The sequence below is a fragment of the Urocampus carinirostris genome, chromosome 16, assembly GCF_059441175.1.
Source record: "Urocampus carinirostris isolate Australia breed hairy pipefish chromosome 16, RoL_Ucar_1.0, whole genome shotgun sequence".
NCBI classification, from domain to species: domain Eukaryota; kingdom Metazoa; phylum Chordata; class Actinopteri; order Syngnathiformes; family Syngnathidae; genus Urocampus; species Urocampus carinirostris.
Window position 1 is genome coordinate 27,524,479 of NC_142364.1, and position 22,201 is coordinate 27,546,679.

The window sequence follows — 22,201 nt, forward strand, 5'->3', positions numbered from 1 at the left end:
AATCATTAAAAACAAAAATCAGAAGAACCGTTTAGGAGCCGAGGCGTCGGCTCTTTTAAGTGAGCCGAGTCCAAAAAGCCCGTTCTCCAAAAAGAGCCGTAGTTTCCCTCCCTACGTCAGATGAGCTATCCCTGTGACATTACTGGAACGTGTGATGAAAAAAACCATAAAACATTTTATAATTACCATTGTAGTTTTTTGATCGTCTTGTAATCAATAATTTTAAAAACAAATACATAGAAATGTCACATTACGGCTAAAATGATTTGTTGTCGTTAACGAGGTAACACTGATCTTGGGTATGCAAGAAACGGTTTTGCGTGCGAGAATAAATCGAAGAGCAGGTTGATCAAACTGATTCCAGGTCAGTCAATCCTGACCACTTCGCCGGATAGCGAAGCATTGCAGTATTTCCTTTTCCCAGCAGTCCTTGCTCCTCCTTTTCGCCTCAACCGCCATGGTGGGTACATAGCTGCAATTTTCTCAGCGACGTGGTATCTGTCTACATCCTTTTCTTTTTACAACGTCTTATACTGGGAACTTGGATAACATACCCCAAAGACTTGTTTTACAGTTATGCTTCCTTATTTGTAGCCACTGTTTGATTGTACGTTTGTTAAACTTGAAAGCATCTCACTGGTGCTATTAGCTATGGTCGCTAGCTTCATTCCTTAAAATAGCATGCGTTTTTAAATGGGTAATTTGTGAGTGGAATTTTGTTTCACCCTTGTGTTCCCACTGACTCCCACGTAGTCGTTTTAGTTTAATTTAGCTCGGGGTAGTAGCATTTCTCATTGTACGGCGAGGCCTGCTAAGTCTGCGAGGCTAGTAACGTAAGTTTTTTTTATTGTACAATTTAACTGCATTAATATTTGGCGTAGCTACATTCATAAGTATTTCTTAGGACGATGTTCAGGTTTTTGTGGTATCGGGGCAATGCCCCAATAATTTCTCTAGTATCAGTATTGTTTGTCCTTCTTTTCAAATCTTGTCATTGATAACTTTGTGGCTAAAATGGTTGCTACGAGTTTATTACATGTTTACCCCGGACTGCCATGTCTCCGGACTAAAAAGAGGGAAATCGGGATTAAGAACTTGTCAGGATTAATTGGCAAACATATTTGCAACTGTGTTTGGAGACTGACCCAAGTTAAAATAACGCAATGAACAAATAAGTATTGTACTAAAGGTAAGACGCCACAGGTCAACCTCTTGATAAAGACCTAAATTTAGGTAATGTAGTACCCATTCAAAATAAGGCCAGCAACTCTGACGATTTGTTGTCGATGGCACTCCTATTTACTTTGTAGAAAATTCACCATCTAATACCTCTGTTGTCTGCTACAGCCCAAAGGAAAGAAGCCAAAGGGGAAAAAGGTGGCACCCGCCCCTGTGGTGGCTAAGAAGCCAGAGATCAAGAAAGTGGTCAACCCTCTGTTCGAGAAGAGGCCCAAAAACTTTGGCATTGGTGGGTTTGTCTAAGAATTTTGGTATATCATGAAATTCTGCGCAGATGATGAACTTGAATATTTGCTATCTTACACATCGCTGAAGATGACTTTTCCACCAAGATCGCTGATGCGCACTTGTAATGATCGAGTAATCTTTGTAAGCAGTTACTCTATCATTGAGGTCCAGCGTTGCATCCATGTACAAGTATACTCATTGATTTTGCCCATATGTTAACTTGTCTGCTTTGACAGGTACTTATTAGTTTTGCTTGATAATGCTAAAGTCACTGGTGTGCTGAAATAATGTACAGTATGTCGAACAATTGATAACTAATCGATAATCAATTAAATATAATTTTGGGGATTACACATTGTAAGATTATCGCGTATGGTTTTAACAGATTTAAATTTTTAGTAGTTCTATACAGTTGTTGAATCAGTGTTTGTCATCAAATTCTGTGGGCAAAATTTGAACTACATCTACATTTCAAGTTTATTTCCATATGTATAATGTAGTGTTTAACCTAGTGTGGAAAAACACCGCTCTGTGTTTGAAAAAGCTTGCATTGTTGGTTGATTAAAAAGGCTTATTTTTGGAGGTAAAAGTTGGTCTGAGCTGTTTTAATCCCTTGTTAGGTTTATTTACCTGGCTAAAATTGTATGATACTTACATTTTCTATGAGATTATGATCCAAAAACTGTTAAGAGTACAGGGTTTTGAAGACTTAGTTCATTAAAATGATAAAATTGGTTAAATTGAGTAGTGAAAATCCGTTTACTGCTGCGCCACACAGGCGTCTTACTCATGAGAATGATGAGCATGCTAATACATGGACCTTAAACTGGATATTCAGGATTTTTCATCACCATTTACTCGTTGCATTTCTGTTCTGATGTGCTGTCCAATTTGCTCCGATTGTGTTCATTCAGGCCAGGATGTTCAACCTAAGCGGGATTTGACGCGCTTTGTGAAATGGCCTCGCTACGTCCGCCTGCAGAGGCAGCGCGCCATCCTGTACAAGCGCCTGAAGGTGCCCCCTGCCATCAACCAATTCACCCAGGCTCTTGACAGACAGACAGGTAGGAAGACCCCCGAAACTGCCTGCCCTTCTTCGCAGATGATGTGAATGTAATATTTGCTATCTTAACACTTATGATGACAATTTTCCACCAAGATCGCTGATGCATCCTTAAGTGTCTTTTTACTAGGCTTCACTTGTTGGTATATGTATTGATATTTAGTTTTCTTTGTGCATCTCACATGCAGCCACCCAGCTTTTCAAGTTGGCACACAAGTACAGGCCTGAGACTAAACTCGACAAGAAAAAGAGGTTGCTGGCCCGCGCTCAGAAGAAGGTGGCTGGTAAAGGAGACGTCCCCACAAAAAGGCCCCCCATACTGCGCGCAGGTAATCTTTTTAAAGAGAGGATCTGCTAAATGAGGCCTGGTTCACATTTACATTAGTGAAATATTACATGGTGAGGTGGAGAATCTAGACACAGATCATTTGGTGAGAATCCATTGTTAATCAACGTGTTCTATATGTAAATAAGTGTTATGGGGGCTTGTGTTTTCCAGTGGTCAACCATAAAACTTTGTATTGGCCTGTTAAATGTGGACTGGGCCTCAAACTGGCCTGAATGCTGTGATGTGACTTGAATTTCTTCACCTGAAACTCATCGTGATGCTTTATGAGCTTTTTAACCCTGAGCATTGGGCAAAACTTTAAAAGTGTTTGCCTTCCAGTTGTCGGATGTTTAATATGACCATGCTTTACCCATCCAGGTGTCAACACAGTCACAACTCTGGTGGAGAGCAAGAAGGCTCAGCTGGTGGTTATTGCCCACGATGTAGACCCCATTGAAGTGAGCATACACAATTTGCTTTATAAATCTGTTCCCTTGGCAATGATGTCTGAATTTCTTCACCTGAATCATTCCGTGTGGATCAAAACATTGGAGCTTTTTAACCCTGAGCCAAGAGATGTATCCCAAGTGGGAACCGTGCCACATTGGGGAAACCGCCTAAAATTCTCCCGCTCTCCTCGTAGTTGGTGGTCTTCCTCCCTGCCCTGTGCCGCAAAATGGGTGTCCCTTACTGCATCGTGAAGGGGAAAGCTCGCCTGGGCAAATTGGTGCACAGAAAGACTTGCACCTCTGTGGCTTTTACGCAGACCAACCCGTAAGAGAAGACATTCACTCATTTGCTAACATTTGGAATCCTATCGTGGAATGAATTGATTTTCTTGCTTCCTAGTGAGGACAAAAGCGCTCTCGCCAAGCTCGTAGAAGCTATCAAGACCAACTACAATGACAGACATGAGGAGGTGAGACTTCTTGTAACATTACAATCAAATGTCTCCAGCCTGAGCCGTACCCGTACTGTTAACTTTCCATCTAAGTGTCATGATGATCAATGTTGACACGTAAATGAATTGTTGTGCGTTTTCATTTATTAAATAATCCCATAAATGAAAAGCTTCTTCTCAAGGTGGCCACAACATTGACATTTTCTGGTTGTCTTTCAGATTCGCCGTCACTGGGGAGGCAACATCCTGGGCCCCAAGTCCACCGCTCGCATTGCCAAGCTGGAGAAGTCGAGGGCTAAAGAATTGGCCACCAAGCTCGGTTAAATTGTTTGGAATAATAAAATTCTATGTTCGAACACGAGTTTGTTTTTTGGGGGTAATGAGCAGGATACCCGTTTTGTCTTCAACCTGTTGTCTGACAAAATTCAGTGAGGCTTTTGATGCAACTGCAAGTGCAGTCATTAGTTGGCAAATTTTAACCATGATGACAAAAAGCCTTGGAAAATGAGTGAATGTGAAAAGCCCTACAAGGGGCATGCTGTTAAAACACTGTTAACAAGAGTATAATTGTGTAACGAAGAATTGGTGAGTAATTTTAGGAGCTGTTCAACATACATGTATTTGAGTTATTTGTTGGGGTCTTCACTTTTAAAAGAAAGCTTGTAGTTTTTACAGTGGAAAAAAATTCAAGACAGATTCAGCTGCTACATTTTACACTTTAATCTTTTTGATGAACTTGGCATACCACATATAGGTGGTGGACGCACATAGGCCATACCTTGGGAGAAAAAATGTACGTTGGGTCAAGAACAAATGACATTTGCGACGCGATACCCACCAGGTGATTATGTACTGCGAGTGTTCATTCCTCAGTGTCACCCTCGTCTGCCCACCGACCGGACCGCCTGGAATGGTGCTGCCTGCAATACAGAAGCTCTCTCAAGTAATATCAATCACGGGAAAACTTCCATTTTGTCATACCTTCAGGAATGGGAACTGTAGTACAACTTAGATTTAGAACGCTTGTTTTAAGTACTAGTTTCTTGTTAGACTTCAAATAAGCATGGATTAAAAACTGATTTACTAAAATTCTGTTCAATCTGCATGCTGAGCTTTGCAATCTTAAGCTTTCCCATCCCTTGTGCACATAAAGTCAAAAGAGACCCAAGTATTGCTACTATTACAATCCCCAAAACTACTTGCCGACATGAGTCACTATGGAGGGTTGTATAATTATCCGGCTGACAGTTGAAGACTGATAACCTAATACAGCGTCACGGTTTTTGGCCCGTAAAAAAAAATTGACAATCACCTACTGCCACGTGTAAATATTCAATGAACTGATCTGCATTTATATAGCGCTTTTTAAGTCAATGACTTCCCAAAGCGCTTTACAATGTGCTCCACATTTCCCAATAGCGGCCTTGCAGCCATGTAAGGCACTAACCTGCTTATTGGGGGTTCAGTGTCTTACCCAAGGACACTTCGACATGTAACACGGATGAGCCGGGATTCGAACTGGGCTCTACCTTCTGAGCTACTGCTGCCCAATCAGTTGACACTACTTGTTAGAAAGACTCCAAAGATTATTTTCTTATGTAGCAGTAATTGTTCTCTCCATCCAGGATTCGTACACCTTGAGCATGGCCAAAGTCAAGCACTTGACTTTCATAGCCAGCTTTTCCATTCCTCCAGTACTGTTCAAAGTAGCAATCGGGTGTGAATCATGTATTTTGCTGAGCCACAAATATACCCGCAATTTACATATGAAATGATCTGCATTTCTATAGCGCTTTTCAAGTCAATGACTTCCCAAAGCGCTTTACATTGTGCTTCACATTTCCCAACAGCGGCCGTGATCTGTGCAGCCATGTAATAATAATAATAATAATAATTTCCTTTGTATTGTCATTCTTTGTAAGAACGAAATGTCGATACACCTGACCCGTTGTAGCGAGCCGATGCAGCCGCAGCCAACAGAGGGCGCCGCCATTTTACCAATGTTATAAGTCTCAGGTATGACTCGGCCGAGGCGCGAACCAGCGACCTCCCAGTCTCAAAGCGGGCGCCCTACCATCTAGGCTACTGAGCTGGTGTAAGGCGCTAACCTGCTTATTGGGGGTTCAGTGTCTTACCCAAGGACACTTCGGCATGTAACACGGACAAGCCGGGATTCGAACTGGGATCCCTTAATCCTAAAACGATCGCTCTACCTCCTGAGCTACTGCCGCCCCAACATATGTGATTATTTTATCTTGCATGTACATTTATCAAGACATGCTAATTAGATCTTAAGTGAATTGCGACTATATTTGTGTTTGAGATAAATCTCTCCTCATATAGGTATATGGGGCTTACATTTAGTTGTTGGAAGTTCTTCCCAATACAATTCACTACTTTGGAACGCTACCTAAATATTTTGCATGGTCGTAATTGTTTCGTAATCCTTGCACTGATAGACATTTCATAATGCCAGGTTTAGGTGTGGTAGCATGCACATGTCTTATTGCGCGTGACCAGTAGGGGGGCGATGACAATTGATAGGATAGTAATAATAATAATAATAATTTCCTCTGTAGAGTGTCCTACAAACTCATGCCAGCTGCCATTAACCACAAGGGATGAAAAATTGGGATGGCAAAGTGAAACCACCTTAGAAGTGTGTTTCATTGTTAAGCAAACTTGTTGGAGAAGCCGCAACAATTTCAGCTATTATGAGCACTTCACCCAAAGTTCAAGCCCTTTTCATCCTTGAAAACAAGATTAAAATTCAAGCATTTTTAAGGATTTCAAGCACTTGGCTAAACCCAACACCACTTAGTCGTGCGCTAGGGATGTGATAGCTTAGGAACAGTCGCACGCTTCAGCATGCGTACAGGCTTTTGTGATTGTACAGCAGGGGTCGGGAACCTATGGCTCGCGAGCCATATATGGCTCTTTCTATGAGTATCTATGGCTCAGTGACCAATTTGATTGCATGCAAAATTTCTCCATCTTGTTCAAAACCAGAATTGTCTATCCTATTCAGGTACACGTAAAGCCAAACCAAAGCTAAATGCAGAGGAAACACTTCGCAGTATATATAGGGCACGTTTTTCACTACAATTTACAGTCAAGGTGTCACACAAAAAAAGGGGAAAAAAAAACTCGTTTTGGCTGTACAACGCTAAAGAATCCTTTATTTAAAAGTTCACTATATAATCTGTGTTCAGTGTTCAGATACTTTATGATGAATCCACAGAACTGTAAATACGCCATAACACCGGAAGAGAACTTAGTCATTTGATTGGGTGAGTGGGAGGGATGGGTGGAGCTATGCAAAAAGTACAAGCATTCCCTTCCATCTCTCGCCAAAGGTAAGCACATAAGGCTCCCTATTCTCAGAATGTTGTGACGTTTTTACAAAATAAATGCTTGCATCTGGTTTTGAAACCAATATGTATGAAAAAAAGGGTCAAAAGGAGTTTAACCGATCTTGAGTCATTGCAAGAAAGAGACAAGTTTAAAGTGGTCTGTTTGTTGAATTTGGGACAGAGGCTCTGGCATTATTCTCTTTTCATAATTTTTATCAAATCATCAAAAATAAATGTGCTGAAGACTAAGCTTTTGTCTGGGGCGCGGGTTTAGCAATTTAGTAAATTTGTCTCATAATATATGGTGTGGCTCTTTCCCAAAATAAAATGAATATTTTTTGCTTTTATGGCTCTTTGAGTCAAAAAGGTTCCCGACCCCTGTTGTACAGGCTTCTGAATTTTACTACAATACATTAAGTTTTGTTTTGAGAATGTTTTAGCACTCCTGCGCATATGCTGATGCCAATTAAAATAACATTGACTGCTGCACCATTTGATCAAGATTTGACAGTTGCGTACACAGTACGCAAACAGATGTTTTAATTGCAGCGCAAAGTGTTACTCTTCTGTACTGGACATTTCCCCGCTGATGTGAATAAGTTCATTTTTACGGCTGTTTAAGCCTGCAAGCTTAAAATCTGGTGCGGCTTGTACAAAAACTAAGTTGCCTTTCTTCCTTAAATGTACACGTGAGGCTTTTAATCGCATGCGCTCTGGGAATTTACGGTCATTCATTCCCCGCCGCTGGTGGCATGCGAGAAAATATTACCAAAGTCGGCATCGATAAAGATGGGTTGAGCTCCTGTCACTTCTGACATGGCTTCCAAGTCACGGAAGTGCCAACGGTTCCGGTCGGGATCGTTTTGGGGCATGAAGGGCCTGCGGGGCTCGGTCAGCCGTACCACCCCGACCACCTCCAGCTCGCTCTCCACCTGAATACGCCAAAAAACAAACAATGCACATCGCTCATTGAATCAAAAACTATCTGTCGAAAAATCAAATAGTCTCACCTGGCCCTTCATCCTGCTCTCAGGTCTTATTTTCTGCTTGGGAACGTAGCCTCGGTTTACCAGGATGGTGATGCTGAGGACGTTATTTGCCATATATATATTAAGCACATTTTAGAGAATCTTAATATTGGGCCACTAGATTGCACTGTATCGTCTCATGTGAACGAAATCCAGCGGCAAATGAGGATAGCATAGCAGCAAAATGACAAACATGGCAGCGACTACCAGGTGTGGATCTAGCTGTGTAAAAGGAATACAAATTTCTTGACCTATGAATATCCGTCAAAATTAACATTGTACTGATCGGTCATGTATATCATTCATTTCAATATTTTTTGTACAACTAGGACAGGGGTGTCAAACTCATTTAAGCTCGGGGGCCACACGATAGAACAAACATTCTCTCGGGGGCCGGTTTAGTAGATTAGAGAGAAAGAAAAAAAAGAGAGAAAGAAAATAAGAGAAAGATGGGGAGAGAAAGGTAGAGAGGGTGGGACAAAAGAGAGAGAGAGAGAGTGAGAAACAAAGGATAAAACAGAAATAGTGAGAGAGGGGGAAAGAAAGCAAAAGAATGAAATCCAAAGAGAAATAGAAAGAGAGGAAAAGAGGAGAGAAGGAGAGAAAGGGGAAAGCAAGAGAGAGAGAAAGAGAGTTAAGGAAAAAATGAAGAGAGAGCAAAATAAGGTAAAAAGACAGAGAGAAAGAGACAAAAAGTAACAAAGAAAGAGAATAAGAGACAGAGAGAGATAGAGAGAAAGAAAAATGGAGAAAGAGAGAAAGAGAGATTAGAGAGAGAGAAATACAAGTGCAGTGTTTGTGAGAGGCACCTGGCTTTGGCAACATCAAGTGGACCTATTTCAACCTACAGCTCTCTTTCTCTTGCGCTTCTCTGAGCGTTGTCTCGCGGGCCGGATCCAATCCCCTAGCGGGCCTGATCCGGCCCGCGGACCGCCTGTTTGACACCAGTAAACTAGGAGGTACTAAATATTACACACTGTCCCTTTAAAGATGAACACATCACGATTTTATTCTTTTATGACAGAAAACAGTCCTCCCTTGTAAATAAATATTATATGTACATCTGCATTAGAACTTAATGGTACTATGATTCATTTTTCCAATTTATAAAAATAAGCACAAGCAATTCCTTTCAACAAATTTTTTTTCTGTTAGTTATTAAAATTATGTTTACATTTTTGTACAGTATTTAAAAAAACAGTTGTTTTGTGTCGTTGAGGAAGAAATGATGCATTCCCGTTGCATCCTAAGTTAATATTATATGGCAATCCAAATGCTTATGAGTAATCAGAAATGTATACTGAGTGTTGATGTGTATTTCTCCTTGTCCGAATAAAACTTTGGCAGGACTTCTGACTTGAAGCCTTATTTAAAGGGACAGTGTGTATTATTTAGCGCCACCTAGTGGTGGGGGGAAAACCCGTTTTCATATGAACATGGATTGCCTTGAGTACTCATAGTATTTATTTAACATAACATGAACCTCACCTACAGGGAGCTTAAATAATTGTCTGGGTTGACAATACCTTGCATAATGATGGGGAATAAATGAGAAGGAAAATGGTGTGGGTTAGACCCAGGAGTCTGGATTCTTCCTTGGGCTTTTTAGGCACATGTTTTCTCTTGCACTACAACATACAGTGACATCTAGTGGTCAAATAAATGTAAGTACAGTACTGTGTTAATATTTTTGTTTGAAAATGCAGTTGTTATTAGTTAAAAAGTTTTGCATGTACATGATTAAAATGGGGCAGCATGTGCAGCACAGTTCTGAGGTCATGATATCAAACCCTCCTGTGTGGACTTTGCATGTTCTCTCCGTGCTTGCGTGGGTTTACTCCGGGCACTCCGGTTTCTTCCCACAATCCGTAAACATGCATGTCAGGTTAATTGGCCTGTACAAATTGTCCCTAGGTGTGAAGGTGTGAGTGAGTTGTCTATCCCTGTGTGTCCTGTGACTGGCTGGCAACCAGTTCAGGGTGTCCCCTGCCCACGGCCCGAAAATGGCTGGGATGGCCTCCAGCACCCCGCGACCCTACTGAAGATAAGCGGTGCAGATAATGGATGGATAGATAGATGATTAAAATGACTTTTTTACAGAAATATTGTGATGTTTTTAGTATGGATGGGCGAGTACAGATAACAGCCTTTTTAAAGTATCGGTACTTGTGATGGAAACCATATTTTTTGTATTTTCTTGTTCTTTTGTTTTCAGTTTTTGTGATTGTATCGGTGTGTGGTGTCATTACAATGAATACTCCAAATTTGGGAATTGGTCCAAATATACAGTGGCCCCTTTCACATACGAGATCAATTTTTTTCTTAAAAAAAAGGTTAAAGCTTTCCCCCTATCTTGAAGAAGTTTTCCCCCGAATTGAATAACTGAAAACCAATTAATCTGATACCCGCCTCCAAAAATTCACAAAGTTAACCCTAAATAGCCATGAAACACAGCTTCTCGGTCACAAAAAGCACATTTTAAAGAAACCGAACATAAAAATACAATAATAACATAAAAAACACGTTCTCAACTTAAAAAAACATATTCAACTTTATTATGATCACTTACCATGGTGAATTTCAGGAATTTATATGTGATTTTGGAGGAGTGAGGAAGCGCGAGAGATAAAATTTGATTTAAAACGAGATTGCGGGATCAGGTCTGTATGGCGATAACCGCACGTGGTGAGACGAGCTGAAGTTAGCGGTGAGCGTTCTCTAGTGGTAGTGTCTGGAAAACCTTGTAACTTGGATTTTCTTTCGCATATCAGGCAAGAGTTTTGTCGTAAAGACATCTCGTACCATCATATCATAAGTAGGTAAAGGGGCCAATGCACTTTATAGTCATTATAAGTAAACAAAATTACATTTTGTATTTATTCTCAAAAAGGGAGTCTTCTCTTTGCATTACCCGAGGTCCGTACAGTGAAAGGGCGTGATCACATTTGCGCCCGTCTCGCCGCTGGACGACAAGCGTCCCGCCTCCCTGGCCTCCTTTTCGGGGTCCACAGGGGAACGTGGTAGGACGTAGAGCTCCTTGTCGTGCTCGTAGCGACCTCGGACACGTACCCGCCTGTACTCCAGGCCCTTCAGCTCCAGCGGACTGCAGTGGCGAGACCTTAAATTAGGCGCCAGCACGTCCCATTTACCAGCAAGCCAGAGGTAAGATCTTAAACCCGAGTCAGACCCGAAATCTAGCCCGTGTCAGGCCTAAAATGTCAATTTCTACGTTCGGGTCGGGCATTTCTCTCACTGACTTGTTTTTTAATTTTGAGCATAAAAATTTGGATGAGTGTGTAATGCGCTGTGGTTGTCAAAGTTAGTAGTGTGGGCAATCATGTCCAAGAAATACCGTGATTGAATCAGTACCCTGTGCACAACTCACTGTGATGTTGCTACTCTAACATCAAAATGCGTTGGGGCGTTTCCAGCGTGGTTCAAAAAAAAAAACAGAAATTGCCCCATTACAACACCCACTGTACTAAACTTGTTCATAGTCAATTTAAAGAACCCCTTTCTGTCTGACTATTCTCTACCTGACACTTTTCTTCTTTGTCTCTGTGCCTCTCTCTCTTGTAAAGTGCCACGTTCTAGATTGTTAACTTATTCAATGTCACAACGTATTAATACGTTTTTCTTGTGTTATATATTTTAAAGGGTTTGGTGGAGCTCTTTAGTAAGTATCAAGCCTCTGGGAATGATTTCAGTCTGATAAATCACCATTAGATGGCAGGAGTTGCTTCGATCAGATCTTTGTCCACACATAACGGAAGCCCTAAATTGATGTTTTCATTTTTCGGCGAATAAGTGTGTGTAAAATTGTGGTTATATTAGCAAGGCATGCACTGATGGGCAACAGAGCCTCAACAAAATTTTTCCATTAAAAAAAAGAAAAGATAAAATCCCATCTTCATTGTCTGGTGAGAGAGGGATGCCGTTTCGTGTTCGCCTTGGTGACTGAAATCGTGTGATATTTTCAACGGAAAAACTGAGCGCTAAAAAAGTTCTTGCAAAGTCCCTTCATAGTTTGAGCACCATTTTAGTGTTCTTGCAGTAAAACGTTATTTTGCCGTTGTGTTTATGGAAAGCATTGTTTAGATATTGGAGGTATCACTAATGCAAAAAAAAGTGAAAGTTCTGCTTAAAATGCATCCTTTCACAAAAAGCTGTTTTTCTTCGAAGTTTTCTTGGAAACGAGTATTTCAACTGCTGTTTACTAAACAATAATAAAAGCTAGAAACACACTTCATTTCTAATGAATGATGAGGATTTTAGCTTTCTTTTGATATGTCCTATGTCCATATAGCTACAGTACTACATTTTTAGTGGGCCTTAACATATTAGTCAAAACGGCAAAAATTGGCTGGCACTGGCTTTTCCGATTGAAAGAAACTTCTGGCATTGAATGAGTTAAGGACGTACTGCTGCTGTGGTTTAGGTTTCCTGTAATTTCTTAAAATAAGACAGTCAATAATGTAAAATAGGCGCTTAATGTAGCTTCTGCAGACACAAACATATAAAAGATGTGAATATTTATCCAGTTTTGTTTAAGTTAGATTTCATTACAAAAGAGAATCTTTAGTTATTAAAAATCACCTCTCCTCCTCTCGAGTCCTCACAAATAAAGAAGGTAATTTAGGGTTTGCTGTGGGCTTGGTCCTGCAAATCAAGTAATTGTCTGGGCTCGGGCTGGCTCGGGCTTTGATACCCGCGGGCCTGTTTCGGGTTGGGCTGGATTTTTTTTTTTTAGGCCCGATCTTACCTCTAATGCAAACGTCGATAAGCGGTGCACTCACTCGATCGGAAGTGGTATGGGTTCAGCCGTGGTGAGTCTGTTCAGTTCGTCAATCAGCTGTAATTTCCACTGCCGACGCTTCACCTAGATGTAAATGAAATGAGAATGTTACGACACTAATTATGAATATTCGATCAAATGATGTCAGAGCTACCAAATACTAAAACTCTTCTGTGGTTTACAGCGCCAGTCATAAGCAACTTACAAAATACGCATTTTTTATGAAAACTACAAAAATTGTAAAAATGAATCAAGGGGTCATCAACGTGGTGCTCACGGGCACCAGGTAGCCCCCCCTTAAAACACCTGAGTAGCCGGAAGACTGGTTCTGAAAATAGCTCACCACTGATCAGTCATTGTTATTTTCTAGGACATTTAATTTCAAACTGTAATGACGTTTTAGAGGTTGACTGGGCCTTTTCTTAACACAAGTTCTAATAATAAATTTCATTTCATTTTCATTTCATTTCTAATAACTACAACCGGTTAATAACATTATAATAACAAAGTAACAACATAGTAATAATGCTCTGTGTTCTATAATGACTGAATTAATGAAAATATTTAGAAATACTGGAAGAATCTTTAAAAAGAAATACCCATGTGTTTCAAAAATATTTTAAGGGAACAACACTTTGCTCCAATATAAAATGTTATTTCCTAGAATATATGTAATGTATGTATGTATGTAATATGTAACTACTGCTACTAAAAATAAGTATAACCTAAACTGAAAATCTTCCATCTAAATAAAAGGTATTCTTGAATAGATTGATTTATAGTGTAATTAACAATTATTTGAAAAAAAAAAGAACCTTAAAGTACACATTCACATTTAATTGTGTTATATAAATTGTACAATTCTTTTAGATGAAAATTAATTGTTGTACAAAATTAATATTTAATGTTCAACAGAAGGTTTTACCATTTGGAAAATAACCATATTTTCCAATAACATTTTCAAATCCTGACGAATTTCTTTAACAAATAAAACATTTTAAGAAATATTTCAAAACTTCTCATTTACCTGCCAGGTGCCGAGGCCAAAGGTTGTTGCCGGGATGAGCAGCAGAAACCATTTAAGAAGTGTATCTTCTCCGGTCGCGGCCACAGAACTGGAGGAAAACCGCTGTCCTATCCACCTGACTGGGAATTAAGACCAAGACCTTAGAGCGTCTGTAATTTACATAAATGTAAAAATATATACACATTATACATATATACATACACACACATATACATATATATATATATATATATATATATATATATATATATATATATATTATACATACCGTGGCTTGTGAAACTATTTGGCCCCCTTGATCTTTGTGACCTCTTGCCACATTTCAGACTTCAAACATCAAGATATCAAACTGTAATTTCTTGTGAAAATCTGGGACACAATCATGAAGTGGAATACACTTTATTGGATATTTTAAACCCCTTTAACAAATAAAAAACGAAAAAGTGGGTGTGCAAAATTATTCAGCCCTTTTACTTTCGTGCCGCAAACTCTGTCCAGGAGTTCAGTGAGGATCTCTGAATGATTCAATGTTGATCTAAATGACTAACGATGAAAAATGGAATCCACCTGTGTGTAATCAAGTCTCCATATAAATGGATCTGCACTGCGATTGTCTCAGAGGTCTGTTTAAAGCCCAGAGAGCATCATGAAGAACGAGGAACACACCAGGCAGGTCCGAGATACTTTTGTGGAGAAGTTTAAAGCTGGATTTGGATACAAAAGGATTTCCCAACCTTTAAACATCCAAAGGATCACTGTGCAAGCAATAATATTGAAATGGAAGGCGCATCAGACCACTGTAAATCTACCAAGATCGGGCCGTCCCCCTAAACTTTCAGCTCATACAAGGAGAAAACTGATCAGAGATGCAACCAAGAGGCCCATGATCACTGGATGAACTGCAGAGGTCCACAGCCGAGGTGGGAGAATCTGTCCATCGGACAACAATCAGTCGTATACTGCACAAATCTGGCCTTTATGGAAGAGTAGCAAGAAGGAAGACATTTCTTAAAGATATCCATAAAAAGTGTCGTTTAAAGTCTGCCACAAGCCAACTGGGAGACACACCAAACATGTGAAAGAAGGTGCTCTGGTCAGATGAGACCAAAATGGAACTTTTTGGCAACAATGCAAGACGTTATGTTTGGCGTAAAAGCAGCACAGCTCATCACCCTCAACACACCATCACCACAGTCAAACATGGTGGTGGCAGCATCATGGTTTGGGCCTGCTTTTCTTCGGCAGGCACAGGGAAGATGGTTCAAATTGATGGGAAGATGGATGCAGCCAAATACAGGACCATTCTGAAAGAAAACCTGATGGAGTCCGCAAAAGACCTAAGACTGGGATGGAGATTTGTCTTCCAACAAGACAATGACCCAAAACATAAAGCAAAAGCTACAATGGAATGGTTCACCCAAAAAACATTTTAAGGTGTTAGATTGGCCAAGTCAAAGTCCAGACTTCAATCAAATTGAGAATCTGTGGAAAGAATTGAAAACTGCTGTTCACAAACACTTTCCATCTAACATCATTGAGCTTGAACTGTTTTGCAAGGAGGAATGGGCCAAAATATCAGTTTCTCGATGTGCAAAACTTATAGAGACATACCGCAAGCGACTTGCAGCTGTAATCACAGCAAAAGGTGGCGCTACGAAGTATTAACTCAGTGGCGCTGGATAATTTTCCACTCCTACTTTTTTGTTTTTTATTTGTTAAAAAAGTTTAAAATATCCAATAAAAAGTTTTCCACTTTATGATTGTGTCCCACTTATTGTTGATACTTCACTAGAAATTACAGTTTTATATCTTTATGTTTGAAGTGTGAAATGTGGTAAAAAGGTCACAAAGTTCAAGGGGGCCAAATTGTTTCGCAAGCCACTGTGTATCTCTCTCTCTCTCTCTCTATCTATCTATATCTATATATATTTATATATATATATATATATTTATATATACTATGTAAAATAGTCAACAGAGAGAACAACAATGAGTCAAAAGAAGGAACTGCTATCCCATGATATCTCCTTAGCACTCATCCAATAACAACAAACTTATATCTCCTATATTTAATAAATATGCTGAAAAAAATAAACACATCAAGAGTATTAGATTTTATAGTAGCGCTGATGATATAATCGCAAGCCAGAGATATCCTGAAATGTTATTTTATTTGGGGGGGGGGGGGGGTCAGGTTTTGTTTTCATGGTTTTTATTTGAATATGCCTTTCCTGCTGGAAAACAACTGCAGAAGCATTTGAGCGCACAGCAGTTGAATAGGCAGCTGAGTTGAAATAAATACCAAATAACCACGGCAGAAGAATATAACCACCACTTTTTACCTAGTGATGTATTGATGTGCTGTTGGCAATGTTCAAAGACCGATTTAGAATTGTATCCCTTCTGACAAAGACAGAAGACGGAAATATTTATTGGCAAATCAAACGGAGGGACTCACAGCCCCTAAACTATTCCAGGATTTGCCGTGGGGATTTTTTACAAGGTAAGTTTGATGTATTTCCGCGCAATCTTATGTTAAGTAGGTACGAGTCACCCCAAAGACACTCGATATAACAAGTTAGCTAGTGTCTTACTGTTGCTATTTCTTTTTACGTAAACGAGCTGGTGTTTTGGGTGATTAACCAGGGATTTAAAACAGTAATCTTCCGAATATCACAGGTATTGAAAAGCTTATTAGGCCAAAATGATCTGACAAATTATTAACGGATAAAACCGTAAACAAACATTCAGAAGATAAAAAGTCATTTTGCCAAAGTAAAACCTTTTCAATATGCTCAAAAGTGATTTCTGTGATGATTATCGATGTGAATCACCTCTGCTCGCTCATTTGGCGCCAACTTCCGCGGGTTCTGATTAGCTCCTTGTCAGTATTTGAACCGAGTTCTGTCAGCCCGTCTGCGAACCTCTGTTTTTACACGGCAAGCCTTTTTTTTTCGGTCCTGACTCCCGCCTGTCCCGTTTTTTGCTCCCGTTTGTCTCCGGCTACGACCCACTTTTATTCCGACCATGTCTGCTCTCCGGTCCCGACCTATGACCCGTTTTTGATCCCAACCACGTCTGCTCTCCCGTTTTGGCTTACAACTCGTTTCTGACCCCGACCGCATCTTGCTCTCCCAGTCCTGGCTACCGACTAGTTTTACGCCCCTGACACCGCCATCGCTCGCTACGGAAGATCCATTTCCGTGTTCGGATCACAATCAGAGTACAATCAGAGTAATTTTGAACCTTTGTTAGTCCCTGACGCCATCTCCTGGCACGTGTCATCATTGCAGCCTCAATAAGGTCATTCGTGATGCATTTACAAGTATGTGGATTTCTTACACTCTTGAATAACTCTTCTTTTTCGGCTTTCCTTTTCAAGGAGACACATTTTATTTTTCTTCATTTAATACATCTATCGAGTGAGATCGCCGAGAAACATGGCAACAATTTCGAACATGTACAACCACTTCACCCAAAATACAAGCACTTTACAGACCTTGAAAACACAAAAACAAAATTCAAGCATTTCCAATTATTTCAACCCCCTTACGAGACCTTATTATGACATTGCCATATTTTCACTGGTAGGGGAACTTGATCTGAGGTCATGAGGTCGAATCTCCTGTGTGGAGTTTGCATGTTCTCCCCGTGCTTGCGTGGGTTTCCTCCGAGTACGCCGGTTCCCCCCCACATTCCAAAAACATGCATGTTAAGTGAATTGGCCGGTCCAAATTGTCCCTAGGTGTAAAATTAGCAATCATATTGTCTGTCCCTATGTGTCCTTCGACTGGCTGGCAACCAGTTCAGGGTGTCCCCTGCCCACTGCCCGAAGATAGCTGGGATGGGCTCCAGCACCCCCGCGACCCTACTGAGGATAAGCGGTGCAGATAATGGATGGATGGATGGGAAACTTGAATAGATGGGGTGAGAATTTTTATTAAAGTAACAATTTAAATTATTTTCTAAAAAAGCTCTCTTTAGTAACTACAATGATGTCAGATTTATCAGGATTTGTATTTATTTGTAATTATTGTACTTACTTAATAATACTATATAACTGCTATCAGGCTACTTACTATTGATATAATTACGGTACATTTCTTATTGCATATATATTCTTATCCATCACCCATATTTTCTGTTTAAAGACAAGAGGGTAATCATTGCAATATTCAAATGAATAAAAAAGAATACATAATCACTTGAAGAAAAGGGTAAATTAGAATACCATTTGCTCGTATGAAGGGAAGTGTTGTGGGCAGGTAAAACGCCCTCTTGATTTCAACAACATCAGTCTGTAAAAAAAAAATCATTCAACACACGTTTGACATAAAAACAGTATTTTTCATTTTAAGTCCGTTGAGAAAAACGCACGTGTTTTATCGAAGTCAGCGCTCTTCTGTAGGAAAACTGCACCGTTTTTAACAAAAACATCCCGGCACAACCTTCACTACCGGGGCAGATACGTAAGAGCTATGCTACAATGCTAATGCTAGCAAGATCGATCGGGGCTATTTTTCTGTTACCACATCCTGTTTTCGGACTCGATACTTCCGGGTCCATCACTTTCATTCTTTCCCCTTCTCACACGTGTGTTCTGGTTATTTGCTTCTATAATGGAATGACTACCGTTTTAATTAAACTAAATAAAACAAAATTAGGAAAAGTCGCTATTTGATATGGATTTAGCTGCCAGAGACTCGTACATCCAGAAACTTACGAGTAAGGTGTTAAACAAGTCGGAGTTGGAACCTAAGAAGAGGCCATACGGTAAAAATGTTTTTTAATGTGTCATGAATCACATCTTCCCCCATAAGGACATTAAAATGCATTTCATCGATTTATTCTCAAAGTGACAAAATGACAAATATTTTCTTTAAATTGCATATCTCTAGATGTATTTAAATCCATTGCTAACGATATTTTAATTGTTTAGGCGATATTAAATGTTTTAATATGAATGGGCATTATTGTCATTATATTGCAGTATAATTGGAGGGCTTCTCCTTTCAATGCAAGTAAAGCAATTTGACAAGGTAAAAATGTGCAATACAATAAAAACGTCATCAAAACAATATAGCGTATTATTAATTTATAAATGTGTGCATCCTCACAATAACAGTTGTACAGAACATTATCCACATGAACGCTGTAGATGGGAGTTCAGGGTGGTATTGGGAAGAACCTGGACAAATTTTGCTCTAATTCTGACCACAAACAACAGATCTCAATTAGATAGATAGATAGATAGATAGATAGATAGATACTTTGTTCATCCCCGAAGGGAAATTCACATTTCCAGCAGCATCCCTGAGCTGAGAACAATCGAGAACAATCGAAAATAACACGGGAGCTGCTGGAGTGGCTGCCATTCGTAGGATTGATATATATGTTTTAATGGGCAGCACGGTGGAACAGTGGTTAGCACTTGTGCGGCACAGTTCTGAGGTCATGAGATCGAACTTCCTGTGTGGAGTTTGCATGTTCTCGTGGGTTTCCTCTGGGCACCCCCCACATTCCCAAAACATGCATGTCAGGTTAATTAGCCGGTCTGAATTGTCCCGAGAAGTAAATGAGCAAGTGAGTTATCTGTCCCTGTGTGCCCTTCGACTGGCTGGCAACCAGTTCAGGGTGTCCCCTGCCCACTGCCCGAAGACAGCTGGGATGGGCCTCAGCATCCCCGCGACCCTACTGAGCGGTGCAGATAATGGATGGATGGGAAACTTCATTGTCCATTGTCAAGTAAATCATATTTCTCATATTTCTTTCAGAACCATTCAAGGGCGAAAAAGATGGTGGTCCGTCGCAGAAGAAGAAAAAGTGCAAAAAAAAGTCATTCAAAGATGAGAAAAAGTCCAACGCCACACCTTCCAGTCCAGTGTCCCAAAATAAACAACACTTGAAAGATACACGGACGACAGATAACGGTACGTAAAGTCACTCACACATTCTAAATTCACTAAAATCTGCACGTATTAATTCGTATATTGTATTAAATCCTTGTGGCAAAACATCCCGGTTCACCCTGATGTCCCTTTCTGTTGGTCCAACTATGTTGTGTATTAATATCATTTTATATTTAATTACTTTGATAAGTTATTGGTGTTGGCTCCTTTCAAAAGCCAAGCTTGTTAATTCCACATAATAGTCTCTCTCTTTTTGGGCCCTTCATTCTTGAGTCATAATTTTAAAAATCTGTGAAATTTAACAACATGTGAGAACAGTCCTTTTTCGTCTTTAGGAGAACAAATTGCAAAGGCCACCGTCTCCACTGTGGATTTTCTGCGGAAGAAGCTGTATGAGAAGATTGAGGAGGCAAAAACACAGGTAGAAAGATGGTGTTATGGAAACTCCAAATTGTAATTGTTATTCTTAATGAGGTATGTTTGTCTTTAATCAAAGAAGAGGACATTTTTCATATACTTACTGTATTTTCCGCTTTGTAAGGCGGACCACATTGTAGGTTGCACTCCTTAAGAAATTGTATTTTGTGGTATATTTTTCATACATAAGGCGCATAAAACTACAATGAAGAAAATATGCTATTTCTCCCACTTAGATTTCATGAAGGGGTCTGAAATTTTCATGGTAGGTGCATGTCAACTGTGAGAGGGATAACCTAAAAAGAAAAATCCAGACATCACAGATTTTTTTAAAGATTTATTTGTGTGTTAAAGCTGCAAATACGTTTTTGAATACCCGAATGTTAATATTTGGTACAGTCATCTTTGTTTGCTATTACAGAGGTCTAGCGTTTCCTGTAGTTTTACATCAGGTTTGCACACACTACAGGAGGGATCCCGGCCCACTTTTTCACACAGATCTTCTTTAGATCAATCATGTTTCTGGGCTGTCGCGGTAAAACATGAAGTGTGACCTCCTTCCAAAGATTGGATTCAGGTCCGGAGACTGGCTGGGCCATGATAGGACCTTGATATACTTCTTGCGGGGCCACTCTTTGGTTTTCATGGCTGTGTTTCGGGTCGTTGTCGAGTTGGACGACCAAGCCACGACTCATCTTCAATGAACTGAATGGTGGGAGAGAGTTGTTCCCCAAATTCACACAATACAAGGCCCCAGTCATCCTTTCTTTAATCCACTGCAATCTGCCTTGTAGTCTGAAAAATACGATATTTGGAAATCTGCAGACTGAACTGATTCATGAGCTTTGCCTTTTAAATATCTTTTTTTTTTTTGTTAAAGGGACTTTCCAAGGAGGCCCCTTCAAAGGAAGTTGAAGCCAAGCGGGCCAGGCGGAAAATGGAGCGTGAGCGCAAGAAACGAAAGAAGAAGGAGTTCCGGATGAAGAAGCTGTCTGAATCCCAAAGTAAGCCGGTCGAGGTTAAGCAAGAAACGACCGAGGAACCAGAAGTGGCCCCCGCAGGCGTCGCCAAACGACAGGAGAGCGCCGTGATCTTTAATACGGTGGAAACTGTGGACGAGGAGCACAAGGACAAAAACCTGAAAAGAAAGGCTAAGAAACAGCAAATCAAGGGCCAAATCACACCGCTGTCAGGACACAACTACAAACAGTTGCTGAGCCGGGTGGAGGCGCGCAAAGACAAGCTGGAAAAGCTGCGAGAGAAGGACGAGGCCAGGGCTCAAGAGGTGGAGTCCAAGATGAAGTGGACCAACGTTCTCTACAAGGCTGAGGGCATCAAGATCAAGGACGACGAGAACATGCTGCGGACCGCCCTTGCCAATAAAGAGAAGAAGCGTGACCGCCGCAAGAAGCAGTGGAACGAGCGCAGTCAGAATGTTGTCATGAAGATGCAGAAGAGGCAGGAAAAGCGGCGCAAGAACATCCAGAATAGGAAGAACGCCAAGGTGGAGAAAAAGAAGGCCAAGGCCAGGAAGAAAGGCAGGATTCTGGCTGAGGACTTGCAGAAAATCAATTTGTAACTGACTACCTGGATTGCTTTGCGTTGCATTTTCACTGCTAGCCGGTTTTATGTTATAAACAAAAAATGACAAAGAGGTAGCGAGTGTTTTGAGTCTGTTTGTCTGTGTGTGTATTTAGTCAATATGTGAGTGTTTGTGTATGAGTCTTCATTCGATTATGTATCCGAGTTTTGTGTTTGCATTTAATGACGTCAGGGGATGTTTTTGGAATGTGGGTGGAAACGGGAAACCCACGCAAGCACGGGGAGAATATGCAAACTCAACACGGGCCGGCTGCGGTAGCTGGACTTGAACGCTGAACCTCTGCACCATGGGCCTGCGCGCTAACCACCAA

At 40.4% G+C, this 22,201-nt stretch overlaps 3 protein-coding genes and 4 non-coding genes across 7 annotated transcripts; 6 read left to right on the forward strand and 1 right to left on the reverse strand.

Moving 5' to 3' along the window:
* Positions 1–333: 333 nt before the first annotated feature.
* On the forward strand, positions 334–4,115 carry rpl7a (ribosomal protein L7a). The gene is made up of 8 exons (XM_088320295.1): positions 334–460; positions 1,348–1,468; positions 2,382–2,531; positions 2,719–2,859; positions 3,237–3,316; positions 3,502–3,632; positions 3,708–3,777; positions 3,979–4,115. The coding sequence occupies exons 1-8, from the start codon at positions 458–460 to the stop codon at positions 4,081–4,083; spliced, it is 801 nt and encodes a 266-aa protein (XP_088176421.1). The 5' UTR covers positions 334–457; the 3' UTR covers positions 4,084–4,115.
* LOC148350919 (small nucleolar RNA SNORD24) lies at positions 1,509–1,583 on the forward strand. The gene has a single exon (XR_015847157.1). It is a non-coding gene; the product is annotated as a small nucleolar RNA SNORD24 (small nucleolar RNA).
* On the forward strand, positions 2,565–2,638 carry LOC148350920 (small nucleolar RNA SNORD24). Its single transcript, XR_015847156.1, has one exon. It is a non-coding gene; the product is annotated as a small nucleolar RNA SNORD24 (small nucleolar RNA).
* On the forward strand, positions 3,092–3,166 carry LOC148350921 (small nucleolar RNA SNORD36). The gene has a single exon (XR_015847148.1). It is a non-coding gene; the product is annotated as a small nucleolar RNA SNORD36 (small nucleolar RNA).
* On the forward strand, positions 3,354–3,431 carry LOC148350922 (small nucleolar RNA SNORD36). The gene has a single exon (XR_015847135.1). It is a non-coding gene; the product is annotated as a small nucleolar RNA SNORD36 (small nucleolar RNA).
* A 340-nt stretch (positions 4,116–4,455) lies between the features above and the next one.
* On the reverse strand, positions 4,456–18,475 carry surf1 (SURF1 cytochrome c oxidase assembly factor). Its single transcript, XM_088320294.1, has 9 exons — positions 18,340–18,475; positions 18,194–18,260; positions 13,963–14,081; positions 12,937–13,019; positions 11,052–11,243; positions 8,123–8,195; positions 7,882–8,044; positions 4,598–4,679; positions 4,456–4,537 (listed from the first exon to the last, which is right to left on the reverse strand). Exons 1-9 carry the CDS (start codon positions 18,397–18,399, stop codon positions 4,471–4,473), a joined length of 906 nt encoding a protein of 301 aa, XP_088176420.1. The 5' UTR covers positions 18,400–18,475; the 3' UTR covers positions 4,456–4,470.
* Positions 18,476–18,496: 21 nt separating this feature from the next.
* On the forward strand, positions 18,497–21,946 carry surf6 (surfeit 6). Its single transcript, XM_088320296.1, has 4 exons — positions 18,497–18,735; positions 19,737–19,892; positions 20,207–20,292; positions 21,169–21,946. Exons 1-4 carry the CDS (start codon positions 18,645–18,647, stop codon positions 21,865–21,867), a joined length of 1,032 nt encoding a protein of 343 aa, XP_088176422.1. The 5' UTR covers positions 18,497–18,644; the 3' UTR covers positions 21,868–21,946.
* The last annotated feature ends 255 nt before the right edge of the window (positions 21,947–22,201 follow it).